The sequence below is a fragment of the Taurulus bubalis genome, assembly GCF_910589615.1.
Source record: "Taurulus bubalis genome assembly, chromosome: 11".
Lineage (NCBI taxonomy): Eukaryota > Metazoa > Chordata > Actinopteri > Perciformes > Cottidae > Taurulus > Taurulus bubalis.
The window spans coordinates 15,302,261-15,321,379 of NC_136599.1; the positions used below are offsets into that span (position 1 = coordinate 15,302,261).

Consider the following 19,119-nt stretch of genomic DNA (forward strand, 5'->3'; position numbering starts at 1 on the left):
TTGGTCAAAAACTGTGGTTTACTGAAAGCTTTCTGTCTGATCCCAAGCCCTTCTTACTCGATAATTAGTGACAATCCAATGACTAAATCAACATTAAGATAACATGAAGGTGGACCGGCAATAAATAGGATCCTGAGAGTAGCAGTCAAAGGGGGGATTTTCCAAACCCTGATTATCCATAATCTTGGACCACTTCACCTAGCAACAAACAATTGATTTTGTCCCGGACCAAGGCTAATCAGGATCTCTGAGAGTATCCAAATAGTATATAATCTGATTTTCCCATTAGCCAAAAGACTAATACACTACCCCACTCAACAAGGCCTATTCATCTCTCTTTTCTTTGGGAAAAACAAAACATTGTGGATATTCATACGAAAACAAAAACAGCACACCCTGGCATGCTTCTGCCAGTAAGACAACTTTGTCAGCTCTCCCGTATCGTTGAACTTCTCTGGCTCTTTTGGCTGCATAATCTGTAATTACAGAACAACAAGAAAACATTCCCATGGCCTTCCATGTCAAAGCAAAGAGGAAGAGTCCAAGGACAGTGACTGGCTGCTTTCTCAGTGGTTATACATCTTGCTCCACTCTATACACGTGTCCAGTTCTTTTGTGGTGGTGTGTGGGCGCACCTTGCAGAAGGCATTCTCAAAGTCTGTGAAGGCTGGGAGTTTGGAGGCTGAGGGGTGGCCATGCATGGCCCCAGAGGGGGAGGATGCTGAGGAGAGGGCCTGCTGGCAGAGCTGCAGCAGCTCCCACACTGAGAAGCCGTCTGTGCGCTGCAGCACAGCACTCAGCTCCCTCTCGCTTAAGCTGCAGCCCTGGGGCGACAGCGCCTGCAGCAGCACCTGCCTGCGCATACCCACATCTGGCAGCCCAACGTGATAGCGTTTGGCAAAGCTCCGATGAACTGCATCTTGCAGCAGATCTGGCCTTCCGGTGGCACATACAAGAATCAACAGACCTGTGCTCCCCACCTGGGCCTTCTCCAGGGTGGTCAAGAGTGTCTGCCTCAGCCCCTCCTCTTCCATGGCCTCCACCTGGCTGAGCAGCACTACTGAGGGCTGCCGTGCCCCTGCCACCTGCAAAAGAGACCCCAGAATGTGCTCCGCCTCAGCCTTCCCTTTAGAGGCGAGCATGGCTCCACTTAATCGGTAGAAGGAAGCCCCCAACTGTGAGGCCAAAGAACGGGTCAGTGTCGTCTTACCACCTCCTCGGGGGCCAAAGAGCAGGACGGTTCTTGGTGCCCGCATCACTGGACTGGGCCTCAACACGGGCCACAGCAGGTCCTCCTCCAGGGCAGCCTTGACATGGGTGAGCCCAGCCAGCTCGCCCCAGCCCAGTGCTGGGCTGCAGTCCAGTAACTCCCCATTGACAAGGTCCAACAGTCTGGGGTCTGGGCTCTTCATAGTCTCAACAGTTGGAGCACACAATGGGGAGCGTTTGTGGGCCTGGGAGCGGTGCTGCTGCTGCTGCTGCTGCTGCTGCTGCTGCTGCTGCTGGATGAAGCCCTGCTCTGCCACGCCATTTTCCCCCGTCATGCCTGCTGGAGGGCTGTACTCCCCAGCTGCCCCATATTGAGGAGACACTAGGGGCTGGGAGGAGGGCTTACTGGCCTTGAAGGTATGAGGGTCTGTGCTGCCTGAATTGCTGAAGCCGTTTCCCCGGCACTCTGTTTTGTCATTCACACTGTAGGGTGAGTGTCCCCCAGCCTTCAAGGGGTCATAGCTGTATTTCCTGTAACGAGACCCATCTGTGCTCTCATCCTCTTCTATACTCATCGCAAATGCTTTTCTTTTTAATGTCCCTTCTGACTCAGATGTCCCAAGGTTGGTGATCTGGTAACTATAGCTGCCACCTACCACTGTGGGCCTCGAAGGAACTGGAGTAAGGGCTGGTAGACCGGAGGGAAGGTAAGTTGCAGAGGGGTGGCTGTAGCTGGTCTGGGGAGGGTATGGGCTAGGAGGGTAGTTATAGACAGGTGTGGTAGGGCTATAGCTGGGCACTAGGGTGGGGGTGGATTGGAGAGTGTGGAGGGAAGCAGGGGGAAGTGCTGCACTGGGTTGGGGACAGTACCCTGAGGAAAGATAGGTGCCATTGTAGCTAGAGGGGTACTCACTGGAGCCACTGCAGGAGCTGCTGCCACTGTAGCCCGAGTCTGAAAGGTTACTGTTAACCACCGAAACACTACCAACCCCTGGAGGGCCTGCAGATGTGGCTAGGGCCTTTGAACCTGAGAGGCTGTCATGGCCTCCAGGGGGCACCAGGGAATAGGAGGCATCAGCACCGTGCGTCAGTGGCCAGGGCTCGAGCTCAGTCTTTGGGGGGTTGAGGCCCCCAAAGGCCCCTGGCTCTGGGTAAGTGCCCACAGTAGGTGGCCGGTCATATGGTGAGTCCAGCACGCCAGAATATTTATCAGCATAGCGCTTCAATAGGTTGGAGGCTGTGAGAGCAGAGATGTCATCATTGGCCCAGGCGTGGTTGTAGCCGCTACGACCGCGGGCAGAGTATAATTCCGACTTGTGGGCTGGAGAGGAGGTGGTGGAGGAGACGTCCAGGTGCTGCTCAGGCCACTGGCTGAGAGGCTGGGCATGCTCTGGGTTCCAGTGCATCTTTAACAGGCCTGTCAAAAGAAACACACAGGGGAACCAGGTCATGATTTTCCTATAATTACAAGTATGTCAGAAAATAGTATATTGTGCAGCTTTGAGATGGATATGAATACATCTGGTTCAATTTAGCATCTTTATCAATTGATTCCTTTCCTGTGAGAAGTGTGTCGCTCCATTTGCTTTGATTGACGAGTGAAATGTTTAGTTAGTAAAACTAAAGTAAAACTTTTAGTTCCAAGATTGCCAATATATAAAATGTCACGTTACTTGTGTGTTTTAAATTTGAAATGGCTCTTTCAATGTTACAATACTCACTAACACACACACACTGGAATACCTGAGATATCGCAGAGACTTCTTTTTTTTTAATATAGTTTGTGTTTCTTCTTTGTTAAAGATCTGTTCAATATGCTGTGTCACCTGTACCCTCTGTTTAGTCCTCACAGAGACAAGACATACTGTTATTCTTACCCAGAATAGTCAAAATAACAGTCTACATTCGGTTGAAATTAATTTGTAAACTAGACGGTGCAAAGCATTATTAGCAATAGTAAATTGTCACAGTGACACATGGTTTGAGCCCCTCATCTTCAAGCAGCCAGTGAAAAGAAATTGCCTTTCTTCTGTTTGGAAAGAATTTTTTTTCAGTGTTACCATCATGTATGCTAGCAGAGGGGGCTCCCATTTCTCAGAGAGGGATAGGAAGGTTAAGGGGAGGTGAATAAGTAAGAAAAATAGTGAAAGCAGATCAGTCGGTTGGATCTGTTGTTTTGCAGTTTACCATGTTGGAGTAGCAATAAGATCCCACTACTATTCCCTGTACTATTAACATCTGCAGGTCTCCCAGAGGACCTATTGTTATCTCCCCGTGCATGTTGCTCTGAATGCCTGCTCTCTTCGGCCTGCACGCCCACCCACCGTACATCAGAGCTCCAAAGGCCCATTGGCCGGCTGGACATAAGGAGGAAGGGGGCAGGGAGGAAAGAAGGGAGGGAGAAGGGAAAGAGAGAGTGTGTGTGTTTGTGTGTGTGTGTGTGTGTGTGTGTGTGTGTGTGTGTGTGTGTGTGTGTGTGTGTGTGTGTGCGTGTGTGTGTGTGCGTGTGTGTGTGCACGGACAGTGGTGTGGAGAGAGTGAGAAAGACAGAAAAAACGAAAAAGAGAGAAAGCAAGAGGGGGGTTGGGTTTTGCAGCATAGTGTGCTATTCATCAGCACAGTCTCCCATGGAACATTGGGAAAGTGGAATGTCTGTTCCTCTGGCTGACTTCAGCACTGGCTGAGCTCTGATTGATCATGGCTGCTACGCACCGAGCACATCGCTGAGCTAACAACAGAGAGGGCAGTCGAAAAAGAGATTTTGTTCCATGAAATGGTTTTTTTTTAGTCAAACATTCAACTGACATTGCATCTGAAATAAGTTAAACAATGATATGTTTCGGGTCGAACAACTCTAAATTTCTGTTTGCATACTATTCTGTTTTTTTGTGTGTCTGTATGTTCAACAGTGAATTTTCACATTTGAAAAATATATATGTTTATGTGTGTATTTTATGACTAATACAATCATGGATTTCATGAAGACAGACGCTACCTCTTGCTGAGGCATTAGCTTGACATTCCATACATAGCTTGGCATTATTGAAGTGTCATGATTTACCCTGAGGTGAGGACGACTCCAGCCATAGACAGGAAGGTAAAAAGGAGTAGAGCAAAACGCTGTCATTACTGGCCTCTCAGCCTTTCCTTCAGTGGACGGCTGATAATTCATTATTCATGGGTGTCTGCGTGTGTGGAGCCAGGCTTCTTATTGCCATTTAAATCAAATCTCAATATCCATAGCCTGCAATTCTGCTGCTGCCCTCTCTAGCTCACTCCTTAACTTTGCCTTCTTTCTTTACCCGCTTTCCAAACCTCCCCATGTGTGTTTTCAGATTACACCCGTTATTTATTCAGTCAGATGAGACCAGCAGACCAGATGGCCGTTGGATTATCATGTCCTTCATATTCAAATCCACTGCCTTAAATTCCCAATGGCCAAACCAGTTTAAGTACTTCCCTAAGCTTCAGTCAACCCACACACCCCTCCCACAGTAAGAGGTAAAGGAACATTCTCACACTCTGTTCACTTTTTTACAAACATGCTGAAGACATTGTCTTGTCCACACCCAGATGACCACATATTTCTGTGGTCGGACTCGCAGGCCTTTGTCCGGGCTGCAGAAACCATATATATCCTGCAGGCCCTTCCCATCTGCAGCCCAACCAGTGAGCAGCCTCAATAATGGGGCCTGTGTGTGACAGAGATGGATGAGAGCCCAGGGGAGCTCATAAAACCTGCAGCGGGGAGGTAGGGATGGAAGAGGGAGGGGAAGGAGTGGACAGCAGGCGCTTCGTCCTCTCTAAGCAGACTGGAGCGGACATTAGAGGACTCAGTGAGGCAGGCTAACTGCTGTCCACTCCATCATCACAGTAGCACCAATACAGAATGGACTTTTCTCACACTACCCCCTTGACCAACGTAATGACCAGCTGCGCACAACTGAAGAATCATATCACTGTTAAATCTGAGAGTAATTACTTTCTAAACAAAAGTGTATTTTACTCAATAATTCTTACTGCATGTACACAGTGAGTTAGGTGAGTGATAGGCTGCCGTTTACTCCCCTGATGAACACAGCAGGGTTGCAGAACAGTTTAGCCCTCTCCATGTAATTAGATCCTGGCCTTGGCTGGATTGTGGTTTTTAGAGCAGTAGCGCTCCACAATAAACTGAGCAAGCTCCAATCTACACTTCTGCTTAAATCAGAGCAATCATGTAAATTAATTCACTGGAGGGGCTAGAAGAAAGCTAAGATTAGAAGCAGGAAATCAGGACAGTGTGGACATACTGTGGGTAGCAGTGCAAGCATTAGATTCATTTAAATACAGAGTTCACTGCCATGGTCGTGCTATTTGCCTTCATTCAATAAGTGTGTAGGCCTTTGTTGCTATCAATATAAGTAAAGCTGCTCTGTGATCCAGTCAGTAAGGAGTTTGTTAGAGTATTTAATATATTTGACCATTTATCAGTTGTGCTGTTAAACTTATGGTGAACAGAAATTGGTTAAAGTATACATAAAATAGTGAAGAGACTACTTTTCTATTGATAGAGCTTGATAAGAACCTTCTGTATATGCACATGAAACGTCCCACTATGTGTGGGTGTGTGTTCTCGGCCCCGGGAGAGACAGATGTTCTTCTGCTGACCGCCTTACTATCTTCGTGGCCATTGTGGTGGAAGTCCGTCCAGCAGACGTGCGCGGCTCTGCAATCCAGTTGGTCCTGAGACAAAGCCTAAAGGATCCTATTGTCAGGGGCCTATCTAATTATGGAAATCTTATTAAACTATTCAGCAGCAGTCCACTGACAGCTTTTGTGTCAGCCTGGGATTTATTGAGGGACCTGTGTGAGCTGCATCCTATTGTAGGAGTGCGTGATGAAGACAGTGGCATAGGTCCCTCAGCAGAAACCAGCTTTACTTTGAGGAGGCCCTAAAATCAAAATTAGACTACTTATGGCTCAGTGGGAGCGTGTTAGGTTCATTTGTAATTTCTGCCCTCAAATGCGCCAATCTGCCATCTACAAAGGCACTGAGTCTCATGTTGACACGGTGAAACCGGAGTAGTTTTTGGCCTATATAGGCTGGTAGAACTCTAGACTGTGTTGTGGTTTCCTATGAAATAAGCATTAGTGGGTGAGTTGAAACGTTATCTTGGCAGGAAGCCTGGAGACGGAGGGCTCCAGTGCCGTTTCACTGCTCCCCTGAGGTTGCTTTCATCCTTCTCCCTTCCCGGCACTTTTGTTTTCCCTGCCCCGAGGAACAAAACGGACACGGATGCAACAACCCTTCTGGGACAGTGTGCTATTAAACTGTGTCGATTGTGAAGAGGCCGCTTGTAAACAAGAGCGCCGTGGATCAATCAAATCAGGGCTTTATTCATGGCTGAGCTCTACCCCCACCCACCGAGAGAAAACTACCAACATCTCCAGTCCATCGTACAACCTCCACGCACAGGCACGAATTAGGGAGAGCAATGTGCTTGTACATATATCTATAAATCCTGTCATCCTCTGTTCCTAATCTCTTAGAAAACATGAAAACAAGAGCTATCATGCTGCAGACCTGCTTTGCTGGTCAACTTCACAATTACAAATATATTACACCAAGAAAAAGGTAAGAATTTACTGCAGGATTGCTTTGCATAATTTCTATTGGATGTTTATGTGTCCATGTACTTGTTTTAGCTCCTCACAAAATATATACATTTAAAAAAAGAATCAAAACGTCCTTGTAAGAGAAACTGTGCAGCCACACCTCGCTCTTTCTGCTCTAAATGAATCTGCTGACCCCAAAGACCTCCACAATAAAAGGGTAATTCTGTCTAGGGAGTGAATTCACTTTGCCAAAACCTAAATTCTTTCAATATTTCCAAACAGAAAGCTGCAGAGAGGGCAGTGTCAAATTGTTTTGTGAGTGCTGCTCCGGCTGTTGTGGCAGTATGTCAGGGGATTCAATTTAGAAACATCTCAGAAACAGACAATTTAAAAAGAAAAGCTTCAAATGAATGCAGTTACAATACAAAGAACAGAGCCGTCCTAAATGAAAATGACAGGCAGAAAGTGAAGACGAGGGCAGCGTGTGAAGACACTATATTTGTGCTGATAAATCACAAACTTGATGCTGTGATCACTGCATCAGTTGGTTTGTATTCAGCAAGCGCAAGCTAAAGGCTGCAACTCCTGCTTTGCTGGACCCATACATTTGAAGAAATTATGTCTTTCTTGAGAATTCTTTAAACTCTTCTGTGCATTTCAGCAAACATACCAATAAACTGCTTTGTACAATCATGAACTGAGTTTTGTGTGCGAAGGGAAAAGCACTTAGAATCTGTTATTTATTAGTGTTTGTTATCTTGATTTGTTGTTCACTCTTGAAGCCCCTTAAGTTGTCTGTTCTCAAGTTCACTTTGATTTATGACACTAATATCAGGCAGGACATTCTCACTAGTCTGCTGCCGTCCTGCTGCTGCATACTGCATACCTGGTCTGTCATAAAAACACCAATCTGATAGGTCGGCCACAATTCACGGTGTGGAAGGTTGAGACAGTAGAAAATTGTCTCTGGATGTTCTCTCACTTTGGTATGAAATACACCTTTTACAGCTCTTGCCATTTTGGCCAAAATACAAAAAAAGTATGAATTCCTTACATATATTGTGGAAATATGTATATTGTACAATACTGAAGCTACAAAAAGTTACCTCTAACAATATTCTCCCTACAGATGCTGAATAACCTTATCGTGTGAGGTTTGGTAAATAAAAAAACTGAAAGGAAGTTTGAGGTCAGTCCTAGAGGCCCCTCCCAAAGCGCCTTACGACAGGGATAATGCGCACACCGGACAACAAGGATCATAATTCATCAGACATGCATAATTGGGCATTGCTATAGAAAATTATTATAAATCTATGTGTTAGTCACAGGGCTATCAATCAAAAGAGACACAGTCCCTCTCTGCCTCTCGCTCCCTCTGGCTCATCTGCTCTCTCTTTCATGGCCCTAAAAAGATGTAATAACAGAAGAGTGCGGGAGCTCTGGTGGGGAGTTTTCACACCTGCTGCCCAGTGCACAAGCAGACGCAGCTCTTTTCAAACACGCCTCACCAGCCGAATCCCAGGAGGAAGGAGCCCATCTCCTGCAGTGGCATTGAGGGATGTCCTCTGTGGATGAAGCTATCGGTGCTCCATGTATCAGAATAACACCTTGACTTACTCTATTTTTTGTTTCATCCACCTTTGGGAATATTGTAAAGTCAGAATAGTTGCTCTTAATGGGGTTTTATTAGAATAAAACAGTCTGACAACAGTGTACTGAGTATTTTTATAAGATAATAGATAATAGTAAAGTCAAAACGCCCTCTGTTATAAAAAAAATAGATTGAATAAAAGACAATTATTGCTCAGAACCAGTCAATAAACTGAATAAAACAAGCTTCCATGTGGTGAATTCATTAGCGGTGAACGAATATTCAGAGTCATTAAAAGTTGTTGTTTTGCAGAGGAGATGGAGGGGAGCAGTAGCCAAACTACTTGATGGGATTTGTTAAACATTGATTAATTGACAAACGTGTTTAGAATTGCTAATGATAGTGCAGCAAAAAGCAAACTCCAATCTTAGAGCATGCTCATTTTACAGCCCTTTTCTCAGCACTCTCCAAAACTAGAAAGCCTCCAGATTAATTGCTGCATACGTCACTTCATACTCGCTCGTAATTTTAGAAACAACTCCCCCATCCCCCGTGCCTGCTAACGCACGTCCACAAATGGCAGAACCCTGTTCACCAACACCCCCGTACAACCCCCCTCCCCTTCATGAAAAACAGGGGCCCTATTTTCTGTGACTGCAGGCTGGCTTTAGGTCATTGTGTCCACTAATATATCAGAGAACAGCTGTCCAAAGGCTCTGTGATGACCAATCACCCCTTCCATCTGTCTCACTCGCCGAATCTCTGTTCTATCTCCCCCTCCTTAGCTCTTTTCCTTGCAATCTCCTTCTTGCCCCGATTCTCTGCATCTCCACCTCCCTTATTCTCCCCCCATTCCCAGTGACCATGTTGCACTCCTCTCTGTCCAAATCCCCTGGCCCCTCTGTGTTCCCATCTTACGCTCTCAGCACATGGACAGCTCTGGGATCTGTTGTTTTCTGTTCGTACACACCCAAATTAGAGGAAGCTCAATATATCAACAGCCACAATTCCCTCTGTGGCAGTGCATTTTATGATTCCTGCACTAGAAACACCTCATGGCATAACGATTAAAGTACGTTATTTCTCATGCGTGGTCATTTACTAATTAGCTCTGCTGGTGTGAAAGAAGTTGCGTCTCATTGTCGAGCTCTGAATTCTGCTGCCTCAGGAATCCAGTGAAGTGTTGCCATCCAAATGAGCCTCACCGTCTTGCTTCTTAATTGGGCCCTTAACGGGAGCGGAGGTCTCCTTAATGAGCTGATGAACCCTCAGAGAGACAGAGCCCAGGGCCAGTGGACTCACAGGGCCCTGGGTCCCTAACCTTCTTTTCTTGTGGACACAAACGCATGCACAACATACACACAGACATATACACACACAACCACACACACTGGGGGCTAATTAGAGCCCATTCACACCCTACACTAATAATCCCGGTGCTTATTCACACACACACACACACACACACACACACACACACACACACACACACACACACACACACACACACACACACACGCACACACTTTGGCAGGCTGTGTGTTTACTGAAGGGCCTCACAGGCCCCTCCACTGCAGCACTCACACCACTCTTCCTACAAAAGGAATATACGCTGGCACAGCCCTCCAACCTGCTCCTTCAGGATGAGCCAGGATGAGATCTACTTCTTTTTTTCTTCTATACAAACTACTCCATGACTTAGCCGAGTCATTCACAAAGACACTTGCACAAAACATAAAAACAGAGCCAGCGAGAGAAAGGAGAGGGGTCAGTCAGAGGAGAGCTATAAAAACTGCCAGATTTGGACTGTGTGTGTGTGTGTGTGTGTGTGTGTTGTTTTAAAAGAAAAGGTATCGCCACACCAGCGGGGGCCCCAGCAACAAGAGTTAGGGCACTCTTGGGTTGGCGGCCTGGGACTGATTTAAGAGTGTGTTTGAAGTGCAGATTACAGATTCTTTGCACCAAATCCCACCAGGAGTATCCATGGCCCCTGGAATCTCTCTCAGGTTTCTTCTCAGGTCCGGCCGTAGATGCTTGCCCCAGCTTGAAGTCCTCTGGACTGGCCGGAGACAAGGGCCAAGAGCCATGGACCGGACACACCAGCAAACAACAGGACACACACACTGGCTTAAAGATGGATCCAAATCATTGAGATTAAATTTGTCGGGCAGTCCTGATGTCAAAGAGTGAAGCATGTTTGTGGGTGTACCTGTCCTAACCATTTGTCACCATGTGTGCATCTACACACTGGGACCCATCTATGTGCAGGGGCAGAAATGCTGACAGCAGGAGTCAGAAATAGCATTAGAAAGTGGGAATGCTCAACAATCCCACAAAGGGGATTCCAACACAGAGGTGAGAGTCTTCGCATGTCCGGCACATACGAAAAGTGGCTCACAGTTGTATTTTTTACTCAGCAGACTCATGACTACAGTCTTTAAGGAAAAGACAGTGTGCTGCAGTGTCAACAGCGAGCACAGAGGTGTGTTTGTGTGTCACTGGTCTGAGAGTAAACAAAGAGACGACATAACACTGCTGTTAGCGCTCATACGGAACGTTCCCTCTGTCTACATAAACGCACACTAGCAGGCTGTTCTGAAACAATCTCACCGCTGCACAAGCTCTGCAGAACAGAGATACTCTGTACTTGAAAAACTGTGAAACTTCTGGACAGAGCCAATGAGAACCACCATTGTGCATCCTGAACGTAAAAGCAAAATACACACAAAGGCAAGAACGTAGAGTACTAGAAGATTCCCATGAAGGACAAGCCCTATGCAGGCGCTGAAAGAATGCTAACTATTCTACCAGCAGTTTGTGACATTCTTGGTCTTCTTTAGCAGCAGGGAGAGCGTGTTCAGTCAGTATGGACTAGCAGGGTGCAGGGAGCTGATGGGACAACCACCTAAACAGACCTTGATGGGAAGCAAAATAAGTATGCATGTTCTTGCAAATTATTTGGTTTATCAGTTACATTTGAGCAAATTAGCTGGATTTAAAGCTATAAACATCTTTAAAAGGGAGGGAAAAAAGCATGACATGTTCTGGGAGAACAGGCATTAAACCTGTTGATGTTCATCAAGAGCCACTTGTGAAAGGACAAGTTTCATAACAACAGATAAGGTCAACTACTTATTCCGCTGGCAACAATTTGAAATGTCACTCATCTGTGAATGAGTGGGTGAATAATAACATTTGCTATTTTAAGGGGGAAAAAACAAACAAAGTGTCATGTCTACTGTCAAACATCCGCTCATGATGCTTTAATCAGGCTGTTTTGTCTCATACGCCCCACTTGCCTTACACAGACTGTAATACATTTTTTGGGATGCTAAAAAAAACTAATCAAATGTTTTTACCCTCAATTATGAAGTAATACTTTTTTTAATTTAACCATTCTGTTGGATTTTTCCTTACTTTATTTTAACTGTCATGCCAATAATGCTCCTTTGAGGCAAGTTAAAGAGCTGGAAAAAGGGGCTCTTGAGGCTGAGGCCACGGAGGCAGCCCCATGCTGGCCGGCAAACAATGCTGTTTTGGAGAGCCAGAGCCCTGGACTCGAATGAAATCTGGTGAGAGGGTGCAAAGGGGGAGGCCAAAACTGGACACGTCAGTTATTAGGTCAGCATTGAAGGGAGGAAAGAGAGAACGGGAAAAAGGGGGGAGAGCATTGGTCAGCATGTGTGGTGTTAAGTCCTGAGCTGTATTGGTAAACTGACACTAGCAGAACCGAGGAGTTTCTATTGCTTAAACCGTCAGCCGTCCCTCTTCCTTCCCCACTGGTGTCTTCCGCCTGGTGATGAAACATTCAGAGAGGGTTGGTGCCTGGGGTTTAGTATTTCCACAGCGCACGTCAAGGAAAAAGTCAAGTTTCTGCAATGACGCGTGCACATTTTCAGAGTTACCTGTGCATTTTTCCCTTATGTTTGCAAAATACTAAACACAGTGTCTCCTCCCACTTATTTTTAGAAGTGGGGGTTAATTGATTCAGACAAAGTCCAACTAAGTGAAGTGAAGCTTTTCGATGACATGCCGTGCGGTCGAGAGAAAGAAGGTTGTAGTGTACTCACTATAGGGGACAATAGGACTCAGCATTCTGTGGAGCTGGTCTCAGTAAGGCGGAATGCAGTTTTGTGAAAGCCAGCTCAGGTTAGCGTCCGTCCGGCTGTAGTCCATCACTAGCATGAGCTCGTACTGACAACAGAACAGCTCTAAGAGAGAGGGAGAGTAAGAGAGAAAGAGAGGTGAAGCAGTTACAGGCTGCTGCACAATGTCTGGACAAACACTCACATGTCAACCAACCCTTTCGCACAAGCTCACACGGCAACACAAACCTAAACACACACCAACACACAGTCCAGAATTCACTCAGAGAATGATAGCATTACTGACCAACCTTAGAACCTTATCAGTGTAACACAAACAGAATACACACACACATACACACACACACACACACACACACACACACACACACACAAACACACACACACACACACACAGTCTGTCAAATTGACACACAGAAGGGTATTCATTATAGACAGGCATTAAGCTGATTGTGAAGCTGTGTTCAGCCTCTAAAGAGGGCTTTCTAAATCTGCCTCACAAAAAGAGTCATGCATACCATTGCTCTGTGCACTGGGGCAATAAAGACTGCATTCTTAGGAGACCGGACACTTTTGGAGCTGCATAAGCAAAATGCAGAGGAAAAATGTTTTCAAACAAAGTTTAAAAAGCATTTAAAAACTATGTTTGTCTAATTTTAAAGATCTCTCAAATTTAAATACAGTCTATCTATTCTGGTTTGTGTTGTAAATGTCATATTTTAATCATGCACAGATTAAAGACAGTTTAATCCTCCAGTTTCTATCATTTTATTCTGATATGAGGCACCTATCTGAGCAAACCCAGGAGATTAAAACAAATCTGGAAAAGTATTAATTATTTGAAAATCAATGCGTATTTTAAATCAATAGAGAGATGTCTGAAATAGTCTTCCAGTTTTTTTAATCTGTGAAAACATTTTTAACAACAAATAAAGATGTACATGTTTCTGTAAATATACAGTCCATCTATAACAAAACGTGAAGGTACTTTATCTATTGAAAAAACTAAATCTGCAGCAAAGCATAATACAAACTCAAATATATAAATAAAACAACTTAACAGTATCTAACGATGACATGCAACATTTTGATATGTATTGCTTTACATTATTACATTGTCACACCTGATCTCTTTCTTTGTATATATAAAAACAAAATAAGTTGGTAACCAGTTCATATTCAATCATATACCGTTTCACATGGAAGAAAAATTACGCAATGACCACACGGCTGTCCCTGGACACCAACAGGCTCTACGTACAACACTGCCTCCGACCACGACCCCTTCTGTTGAACAGTCAACTTTGAACACTCAGCCCAGAATAACTAACTGCACTCGAGCAGCAAACCACAACTTCCACTTAAAACAAACACAGCTCTGTCCTTGCACAGTTCAGAGAGAGGCAGATTTCAGAGGTTTGGTTTGCTCAGAGAAATGTCTCATGATCAGTGGCCAAAGAGGAGAGCTGCTATAAGACACTCAGCACCGGTCCTCCTCCAACTTCAGTCAGCCAGCGGAGCCAAGTCAAACAGCAGGGAGAGCAGCGGGCTATGACAGCAGATCAACACAGAGATGCAGAGAAGGCATGCAGCCTTACCTATTCATGCCTGCATGTCCTCCATCAGCTCTGAAAGCGCTACGATAATCCCTGGAGCACACCAGACTTGTGTGTACACTGCTATGCTTTTTTTTTCCACATATGGGACACAACTCCTCTCTATCTCCCTCCCTCCCTCTCCCTCTCCCTCTCTCTCTCTCTCTCTCTCTCTCTCTCTCTAGCCAGTGACAACAGAGTGAGTACTCAGCTCCCCTCCCCCATGGATCTCCCATCCCCCTATCCCTCCCTCTCTTTATGCTAAAAGCATTTAAGTAGGAAGAGAACGAGAATGAGGGGAAGGCAGCAGAGAGGGAGGGGGACTGACCAATCCTGCTCTGGAGGAGAGAGCGGGCGATCATGCTGAAGCTTGGACACAGAGGACAGGGGAACGAAAGAGTTTTTGGTTGGAGGAAAATGGCCAGGGTAAATTCAGTTAGCCCCAAGAGGAGTGGAGGGAACAGGGAACAGATTCTGGTGAAAACATAACAAGGAACAATCTCTTATTTCTTCTCTGACTAAACAGATGGTTAAGTCACAAATTAAAGTTCCTTATAGTATCTTATTCAATCACTCTACAGCAGAGAAATTGTGACATAACTTTTGTGTAACTCAGCTCAACTTTTCAAAAGGTGCCTTTCAACAATTCCACAGCTGCCACACCTACCCGTCACATCTTCTGTATGTAACCAAGCCCCAGATAGAGCGCCAGGCTTTGAAAGCAAATTTCACAGAGTGGCGTGGAATAACAACTTCCAGGTCCATCACGTGATGCCATTTGGACCAAAAATATGTTTTCCAATGGACTTACATTGGGTGAATAAGAGACGTCTCTAAATTAGTAGATTTGTTTTGTCTTTTTGGAAAATCAACTTCCCAGTATGAACATTTAAATACTCTACTCCTATTTAAATCATTAGGTCCTAAAAGTTGTCAAACATAGCCAAATAGAGATAATTTCCAGTTTGTGTGAATGGGGCTGGACTACGGGGCTGGGAGGCGGGGTTAAAGGAAATACTTGTTCTATGGACCCAGTGGCCAGATCGATGGAAGATCTGTGTCATTTTATCAGATTTTTATACTCTGAATTGGAACTTTTTTTAGCAACATATATCACTAAACAACTTTTGTAAGAATGAAAGGCCCCGTCTCTATCACTATATCTAGTTATTCTTCTATGTCCATGTCTGTAACACGTTTAGAGATAGAAAACAAGATGATGTGGATTTGAACGGAGTTACCCTATTGTTTGGAGATATTTAGTAACTAAGAGCTCGCTGAGGCCATGGTGAAAGCTCTTCAGTGACTAGCACTCCAGAAGTTCTGTCCTCACAAAGCATTGATCCAGGGCCGATATACTACATATCATGCTCCAGGGTGGTATTCTCTCAGAACCCAGTCATTTAAATTAATCAGCGGCTCATAAAATCCCAAACAAGGATGTTGAAATACAAACTATACAACGTTCAGCAATCTTCTTCACAACTCATAAATTGGGGGACAAAATATGTGTCAGACGAGAGCAAAGTAACAACAAAACATAATTGACTTGTTTCATAACTTGGACGACGTCCTGAACATATTTTGTTTCCTCCGCATTTTCTTTCTCCCTCTCTCCCACTTGATTACAGTAACTACGGGGGACCCTGCATAATCAGATCTTCCGAAGAGACAGCCCCCACTCGAGAGTCTACACTTTCCATTGGCCTCAATCAGACGATCAGCGGTTCAATCCCAAGCTCCTCTAGTCCATGTCAGTGTGTCCTTGGGCAAGACACTTAACCCCTAAATTGCCCCCGAAGGCTGTGTCATTGGTGTATGAATGGGTATGAATGTTTCGATAGTACCTTGCATGCACCTCTGCATATGAATGTGTCTCAGCGGTCCATCATTCCACGACCCTCTTTACCTTCCTCGCCCCTATACCCTACATCCCTTCATATATACATATATATGTATATATATATATATATATATATATATATATATATATATATATATATATATATATATATATATATATATAAAAATACAAAGTAACAAAGTTAGCCGCTAAAACGTGCTACAAAATGGAGGAGTGCATTAGGCAGTGCCTATCTCCAGAGAAAAATCCATCGTAAAGAAAAGGTTTGGCAATGTTGCTAGTTGCTAGTACATGTTCCATAGCAACAGCCGAATAAGAGCAACTGGGTTAGCATGCCCGTCTTTCAATCAGAGGATCAGAGGATCAGTGTTTCGAGCCCCGGCTCTGCTAGTCCATGTCGATGTGTCCTTGAGCAAGACAATTAACCCCTAATTGCTCCCCGTTGCTGTGTCTACGGTGTATAGAGCAAAACATTTAAGTTGCTTTAGCGACAGCTAAATGTAATGTATGTATGTGCTGGCAGCTAGCCAAAGAGTGAATATTGTATTGTTAACATTATCAATTATAAATAAAAAAAACTAGATACATTTGAATTTGTCCATAACTTTCATGTGTATGTGTATGTATAAAGGTATTCAAGTTCATCCTGTGAGACTCCTAGACTCATCCTACGTACTCAAGAATCAAAAATAGTTTTTGTTTTGTCTTCTGGTGTGTTCTAATGTATGTTAAAGGGACTCACATTATGTCACGCAAATCTGTGTCGAATGACACAGCTTTTATTCAGTAGTACTGTTGTAATATAGAGTCCGGCCACTTGAGGCAGCACTGCTGCTGAGCAGCACCCGAGTCTGCTATTAAGGACACAATTCAACTTATTTTTCTTTCTACAGTTTAAATGTTAGCATTGGCTTATCATGGAAGAGAGGTATCTTGGTTGGGGTACTGTTTTTGCTTACTTAAAAGTCTCCAAAAAGGTTGCCTGCCATGTGAAGAGTTTCCCAAAACAAACTACCAGGACGTGTCCATCAAGGCTAGTCCTCACAGTAAAGCTACAGGCTTCACAGCTACACAGCTCCCCCAATCCTGAACAAAACACTGGTGATTCCTCAATGAAGACTGAAACCAGAGGTTTGCAAGTCACTTATTAAGAATACAAAACATGCAAATAAGACGACCTTGGACTTCCTCCTTTTGGGCGGAAGCTAGCTGATATGATAGCAAACAAGCCGACCCCCCGAGAAAGTTACGGTAATGGGACATAACTGCGATTATTGGCCGTTATTAAATTAATTTCAAGTCATACGTACCTGCTCTCAGACTGATGATGGCAATGATAAATATCCCAGTAAACCTTTCAAAGAGAAAAAAATCCTCAATCGAAAATGTAGTCTAGTAAAAATGACAATGCATTTGATGCATTTATGATCTAATACCCATGTCTCTCAGAAATGTTTTCAAGCTCCATTTATCTCATGGTCAGGTGCTGTCCCAGTTGAATTTACTCGCTCTTCACACACAGCTGTCATGCTGTTTTTAGCGCCACACTGAGGGCCACATGGCCAAGTTATCTCCTCCGGTTACACGGAGCCGGTACTCCAGTCAAGCTTCCATGTTGTGCTGCCCCAAAAGCTACAGGACACCACACTTACAAACGCAGTCCACCACAAATAATCCTATACAAGTGAGCACACGGCTGAGAATAGCAAGGTACATTTTAGCAAGGGACATTCTGATGTTTGGTATCCAGAGCATCACATGTACCTCATCATGTGACAGTGTTATAAAAGTGTTGCTCTTAGAGCAGCCTGAAGGCCCGCTGACTGTAAATGTGTGGTGATATAATTTCCATATATTATAACTTGCGTCTTATTTTCATATTTTGGGCTACATTTCCCATAAATAATATAAACATTGTACAAGATTGAGGAACATGCCTACATTTCGACTACAAGTAGGTCGGGAAGACATGTTTTATATGGAAAAAGGCAAGAGAACTGTAAAATGATCCCAAACCCAAACTGTCCATTATAAACATCCATCAGTCTGCCCACCGACTTCCTGGTTCTACTTTTGTCTACCTTGACGTATAAACACTCAATTGTACTGTGCAGTCTCCTGTCGAATGTTGGCCTGTCTCCAACCTATGTGATTGAATGACCTGTTTTTCTTGCTTGTCAGACTCTTGTATCAATGTTTTTCCAGGTACTTTAGTGAGTACAGTGTTATAACTGACAGAATTGACTGCCTAATTGACTGACAAAAAATAAAATGAAGTTGGAATAAACCATACTTATCTTTTACACATGGCCTCTGAAAATGCGAAGACATGTGGGTTGATCTATTTTAGCAGATACCCCAGTGGTCAGTGACATGGCTCAAACTGGAATGTAGGTCAATAAACCCATTGGAGGAAACACTGCAACTCATTAGAGTGGTTGCAAACACAGTTCAGAACCACAATTAGACTCCTTAATGTTTCCCTAATATGGGATCCTCAATAGATTTGCTAATGGTGTCTGTGTGGGAGGTTAGCTGAGGGTACGATTGAGTCGGGATGTTGAAAGCAGACAACTCTGGTGCGCTCTCTATCACTCTATTGCCTTATTAGTGCTGAGGCAGCAGAGTGTGGACATAGGCAGCCTGCTGAGCCCAGCACTACTGAAGCACAAAGACTTCAGGGTCCCAGGACACAAAACGAGCCAAAAAATAAGACTAAAAGAGAGTTTGAATGAGACAGAGCAGGTACGCCTGCACAGACTAGTTGCCAGGTCACGACTGATTCATTTTAGTCAGTGGCTCCTTGAAAATATCACCACATGATAGGTAATTAGCCTAATAGCTAGCAGTAGACTGGCAGCATGGGATAGTGAGGTGTTTAGTGGAGTAGCTAAGTGTACGGTTGATAGTACGTAGTGAAACTAGGAGCACTCAAGACCAGGCCCGTAGAGATTACCCTCGCAGGGACAGGGGGCCTCGCGTGGCAATATTGTTTGTTTTTTTTGTTTGTTTTTTTCAACTTTCCGCGACGCAAGTAACGTTTCACAAAATCGCTCGTAACTATCCTTTAAAACAACGGATTTCAAGAATAAACACATCTCCGTGACCGTGCGGGCATGTAGGAGTCGAACGGCGCCCACCTATAAGTACCAGCCA

The 19,119-nt window shown here is 44.5% G+C and overlaps 1 protein-coding gene across 1 annotated transcript; it reads right to left on the reverse strand.

The window, feature by feature from the left end:
* Positions 1 to 566: 566 nt before the first annotated feature.
* On the reverse strand, positions 567 to 12,502 carry fignl2 (fidgetin like 2; the record flags this gene model as incomplete). The annotated part of the gene is made up of 2 exons (XM_079226658.1): positions 12,469 to 12,502; positions 567 to 2,626 (listed from the first exon to the last, which is right to left on the reverse strand). The coding sequence occupies exons 1-2, from the start codon at positions 12,491 to 12,493 to the stop codon at positions 567 to 569; spliced, it is 2,085 nt and encodes a 694-aa protein (XP_079082784.1). The 5' UTR covers positions 12,494 to 12,502.
* Positions 12,503 to 19,119: the final 6,617 nt, after the last annotated feature.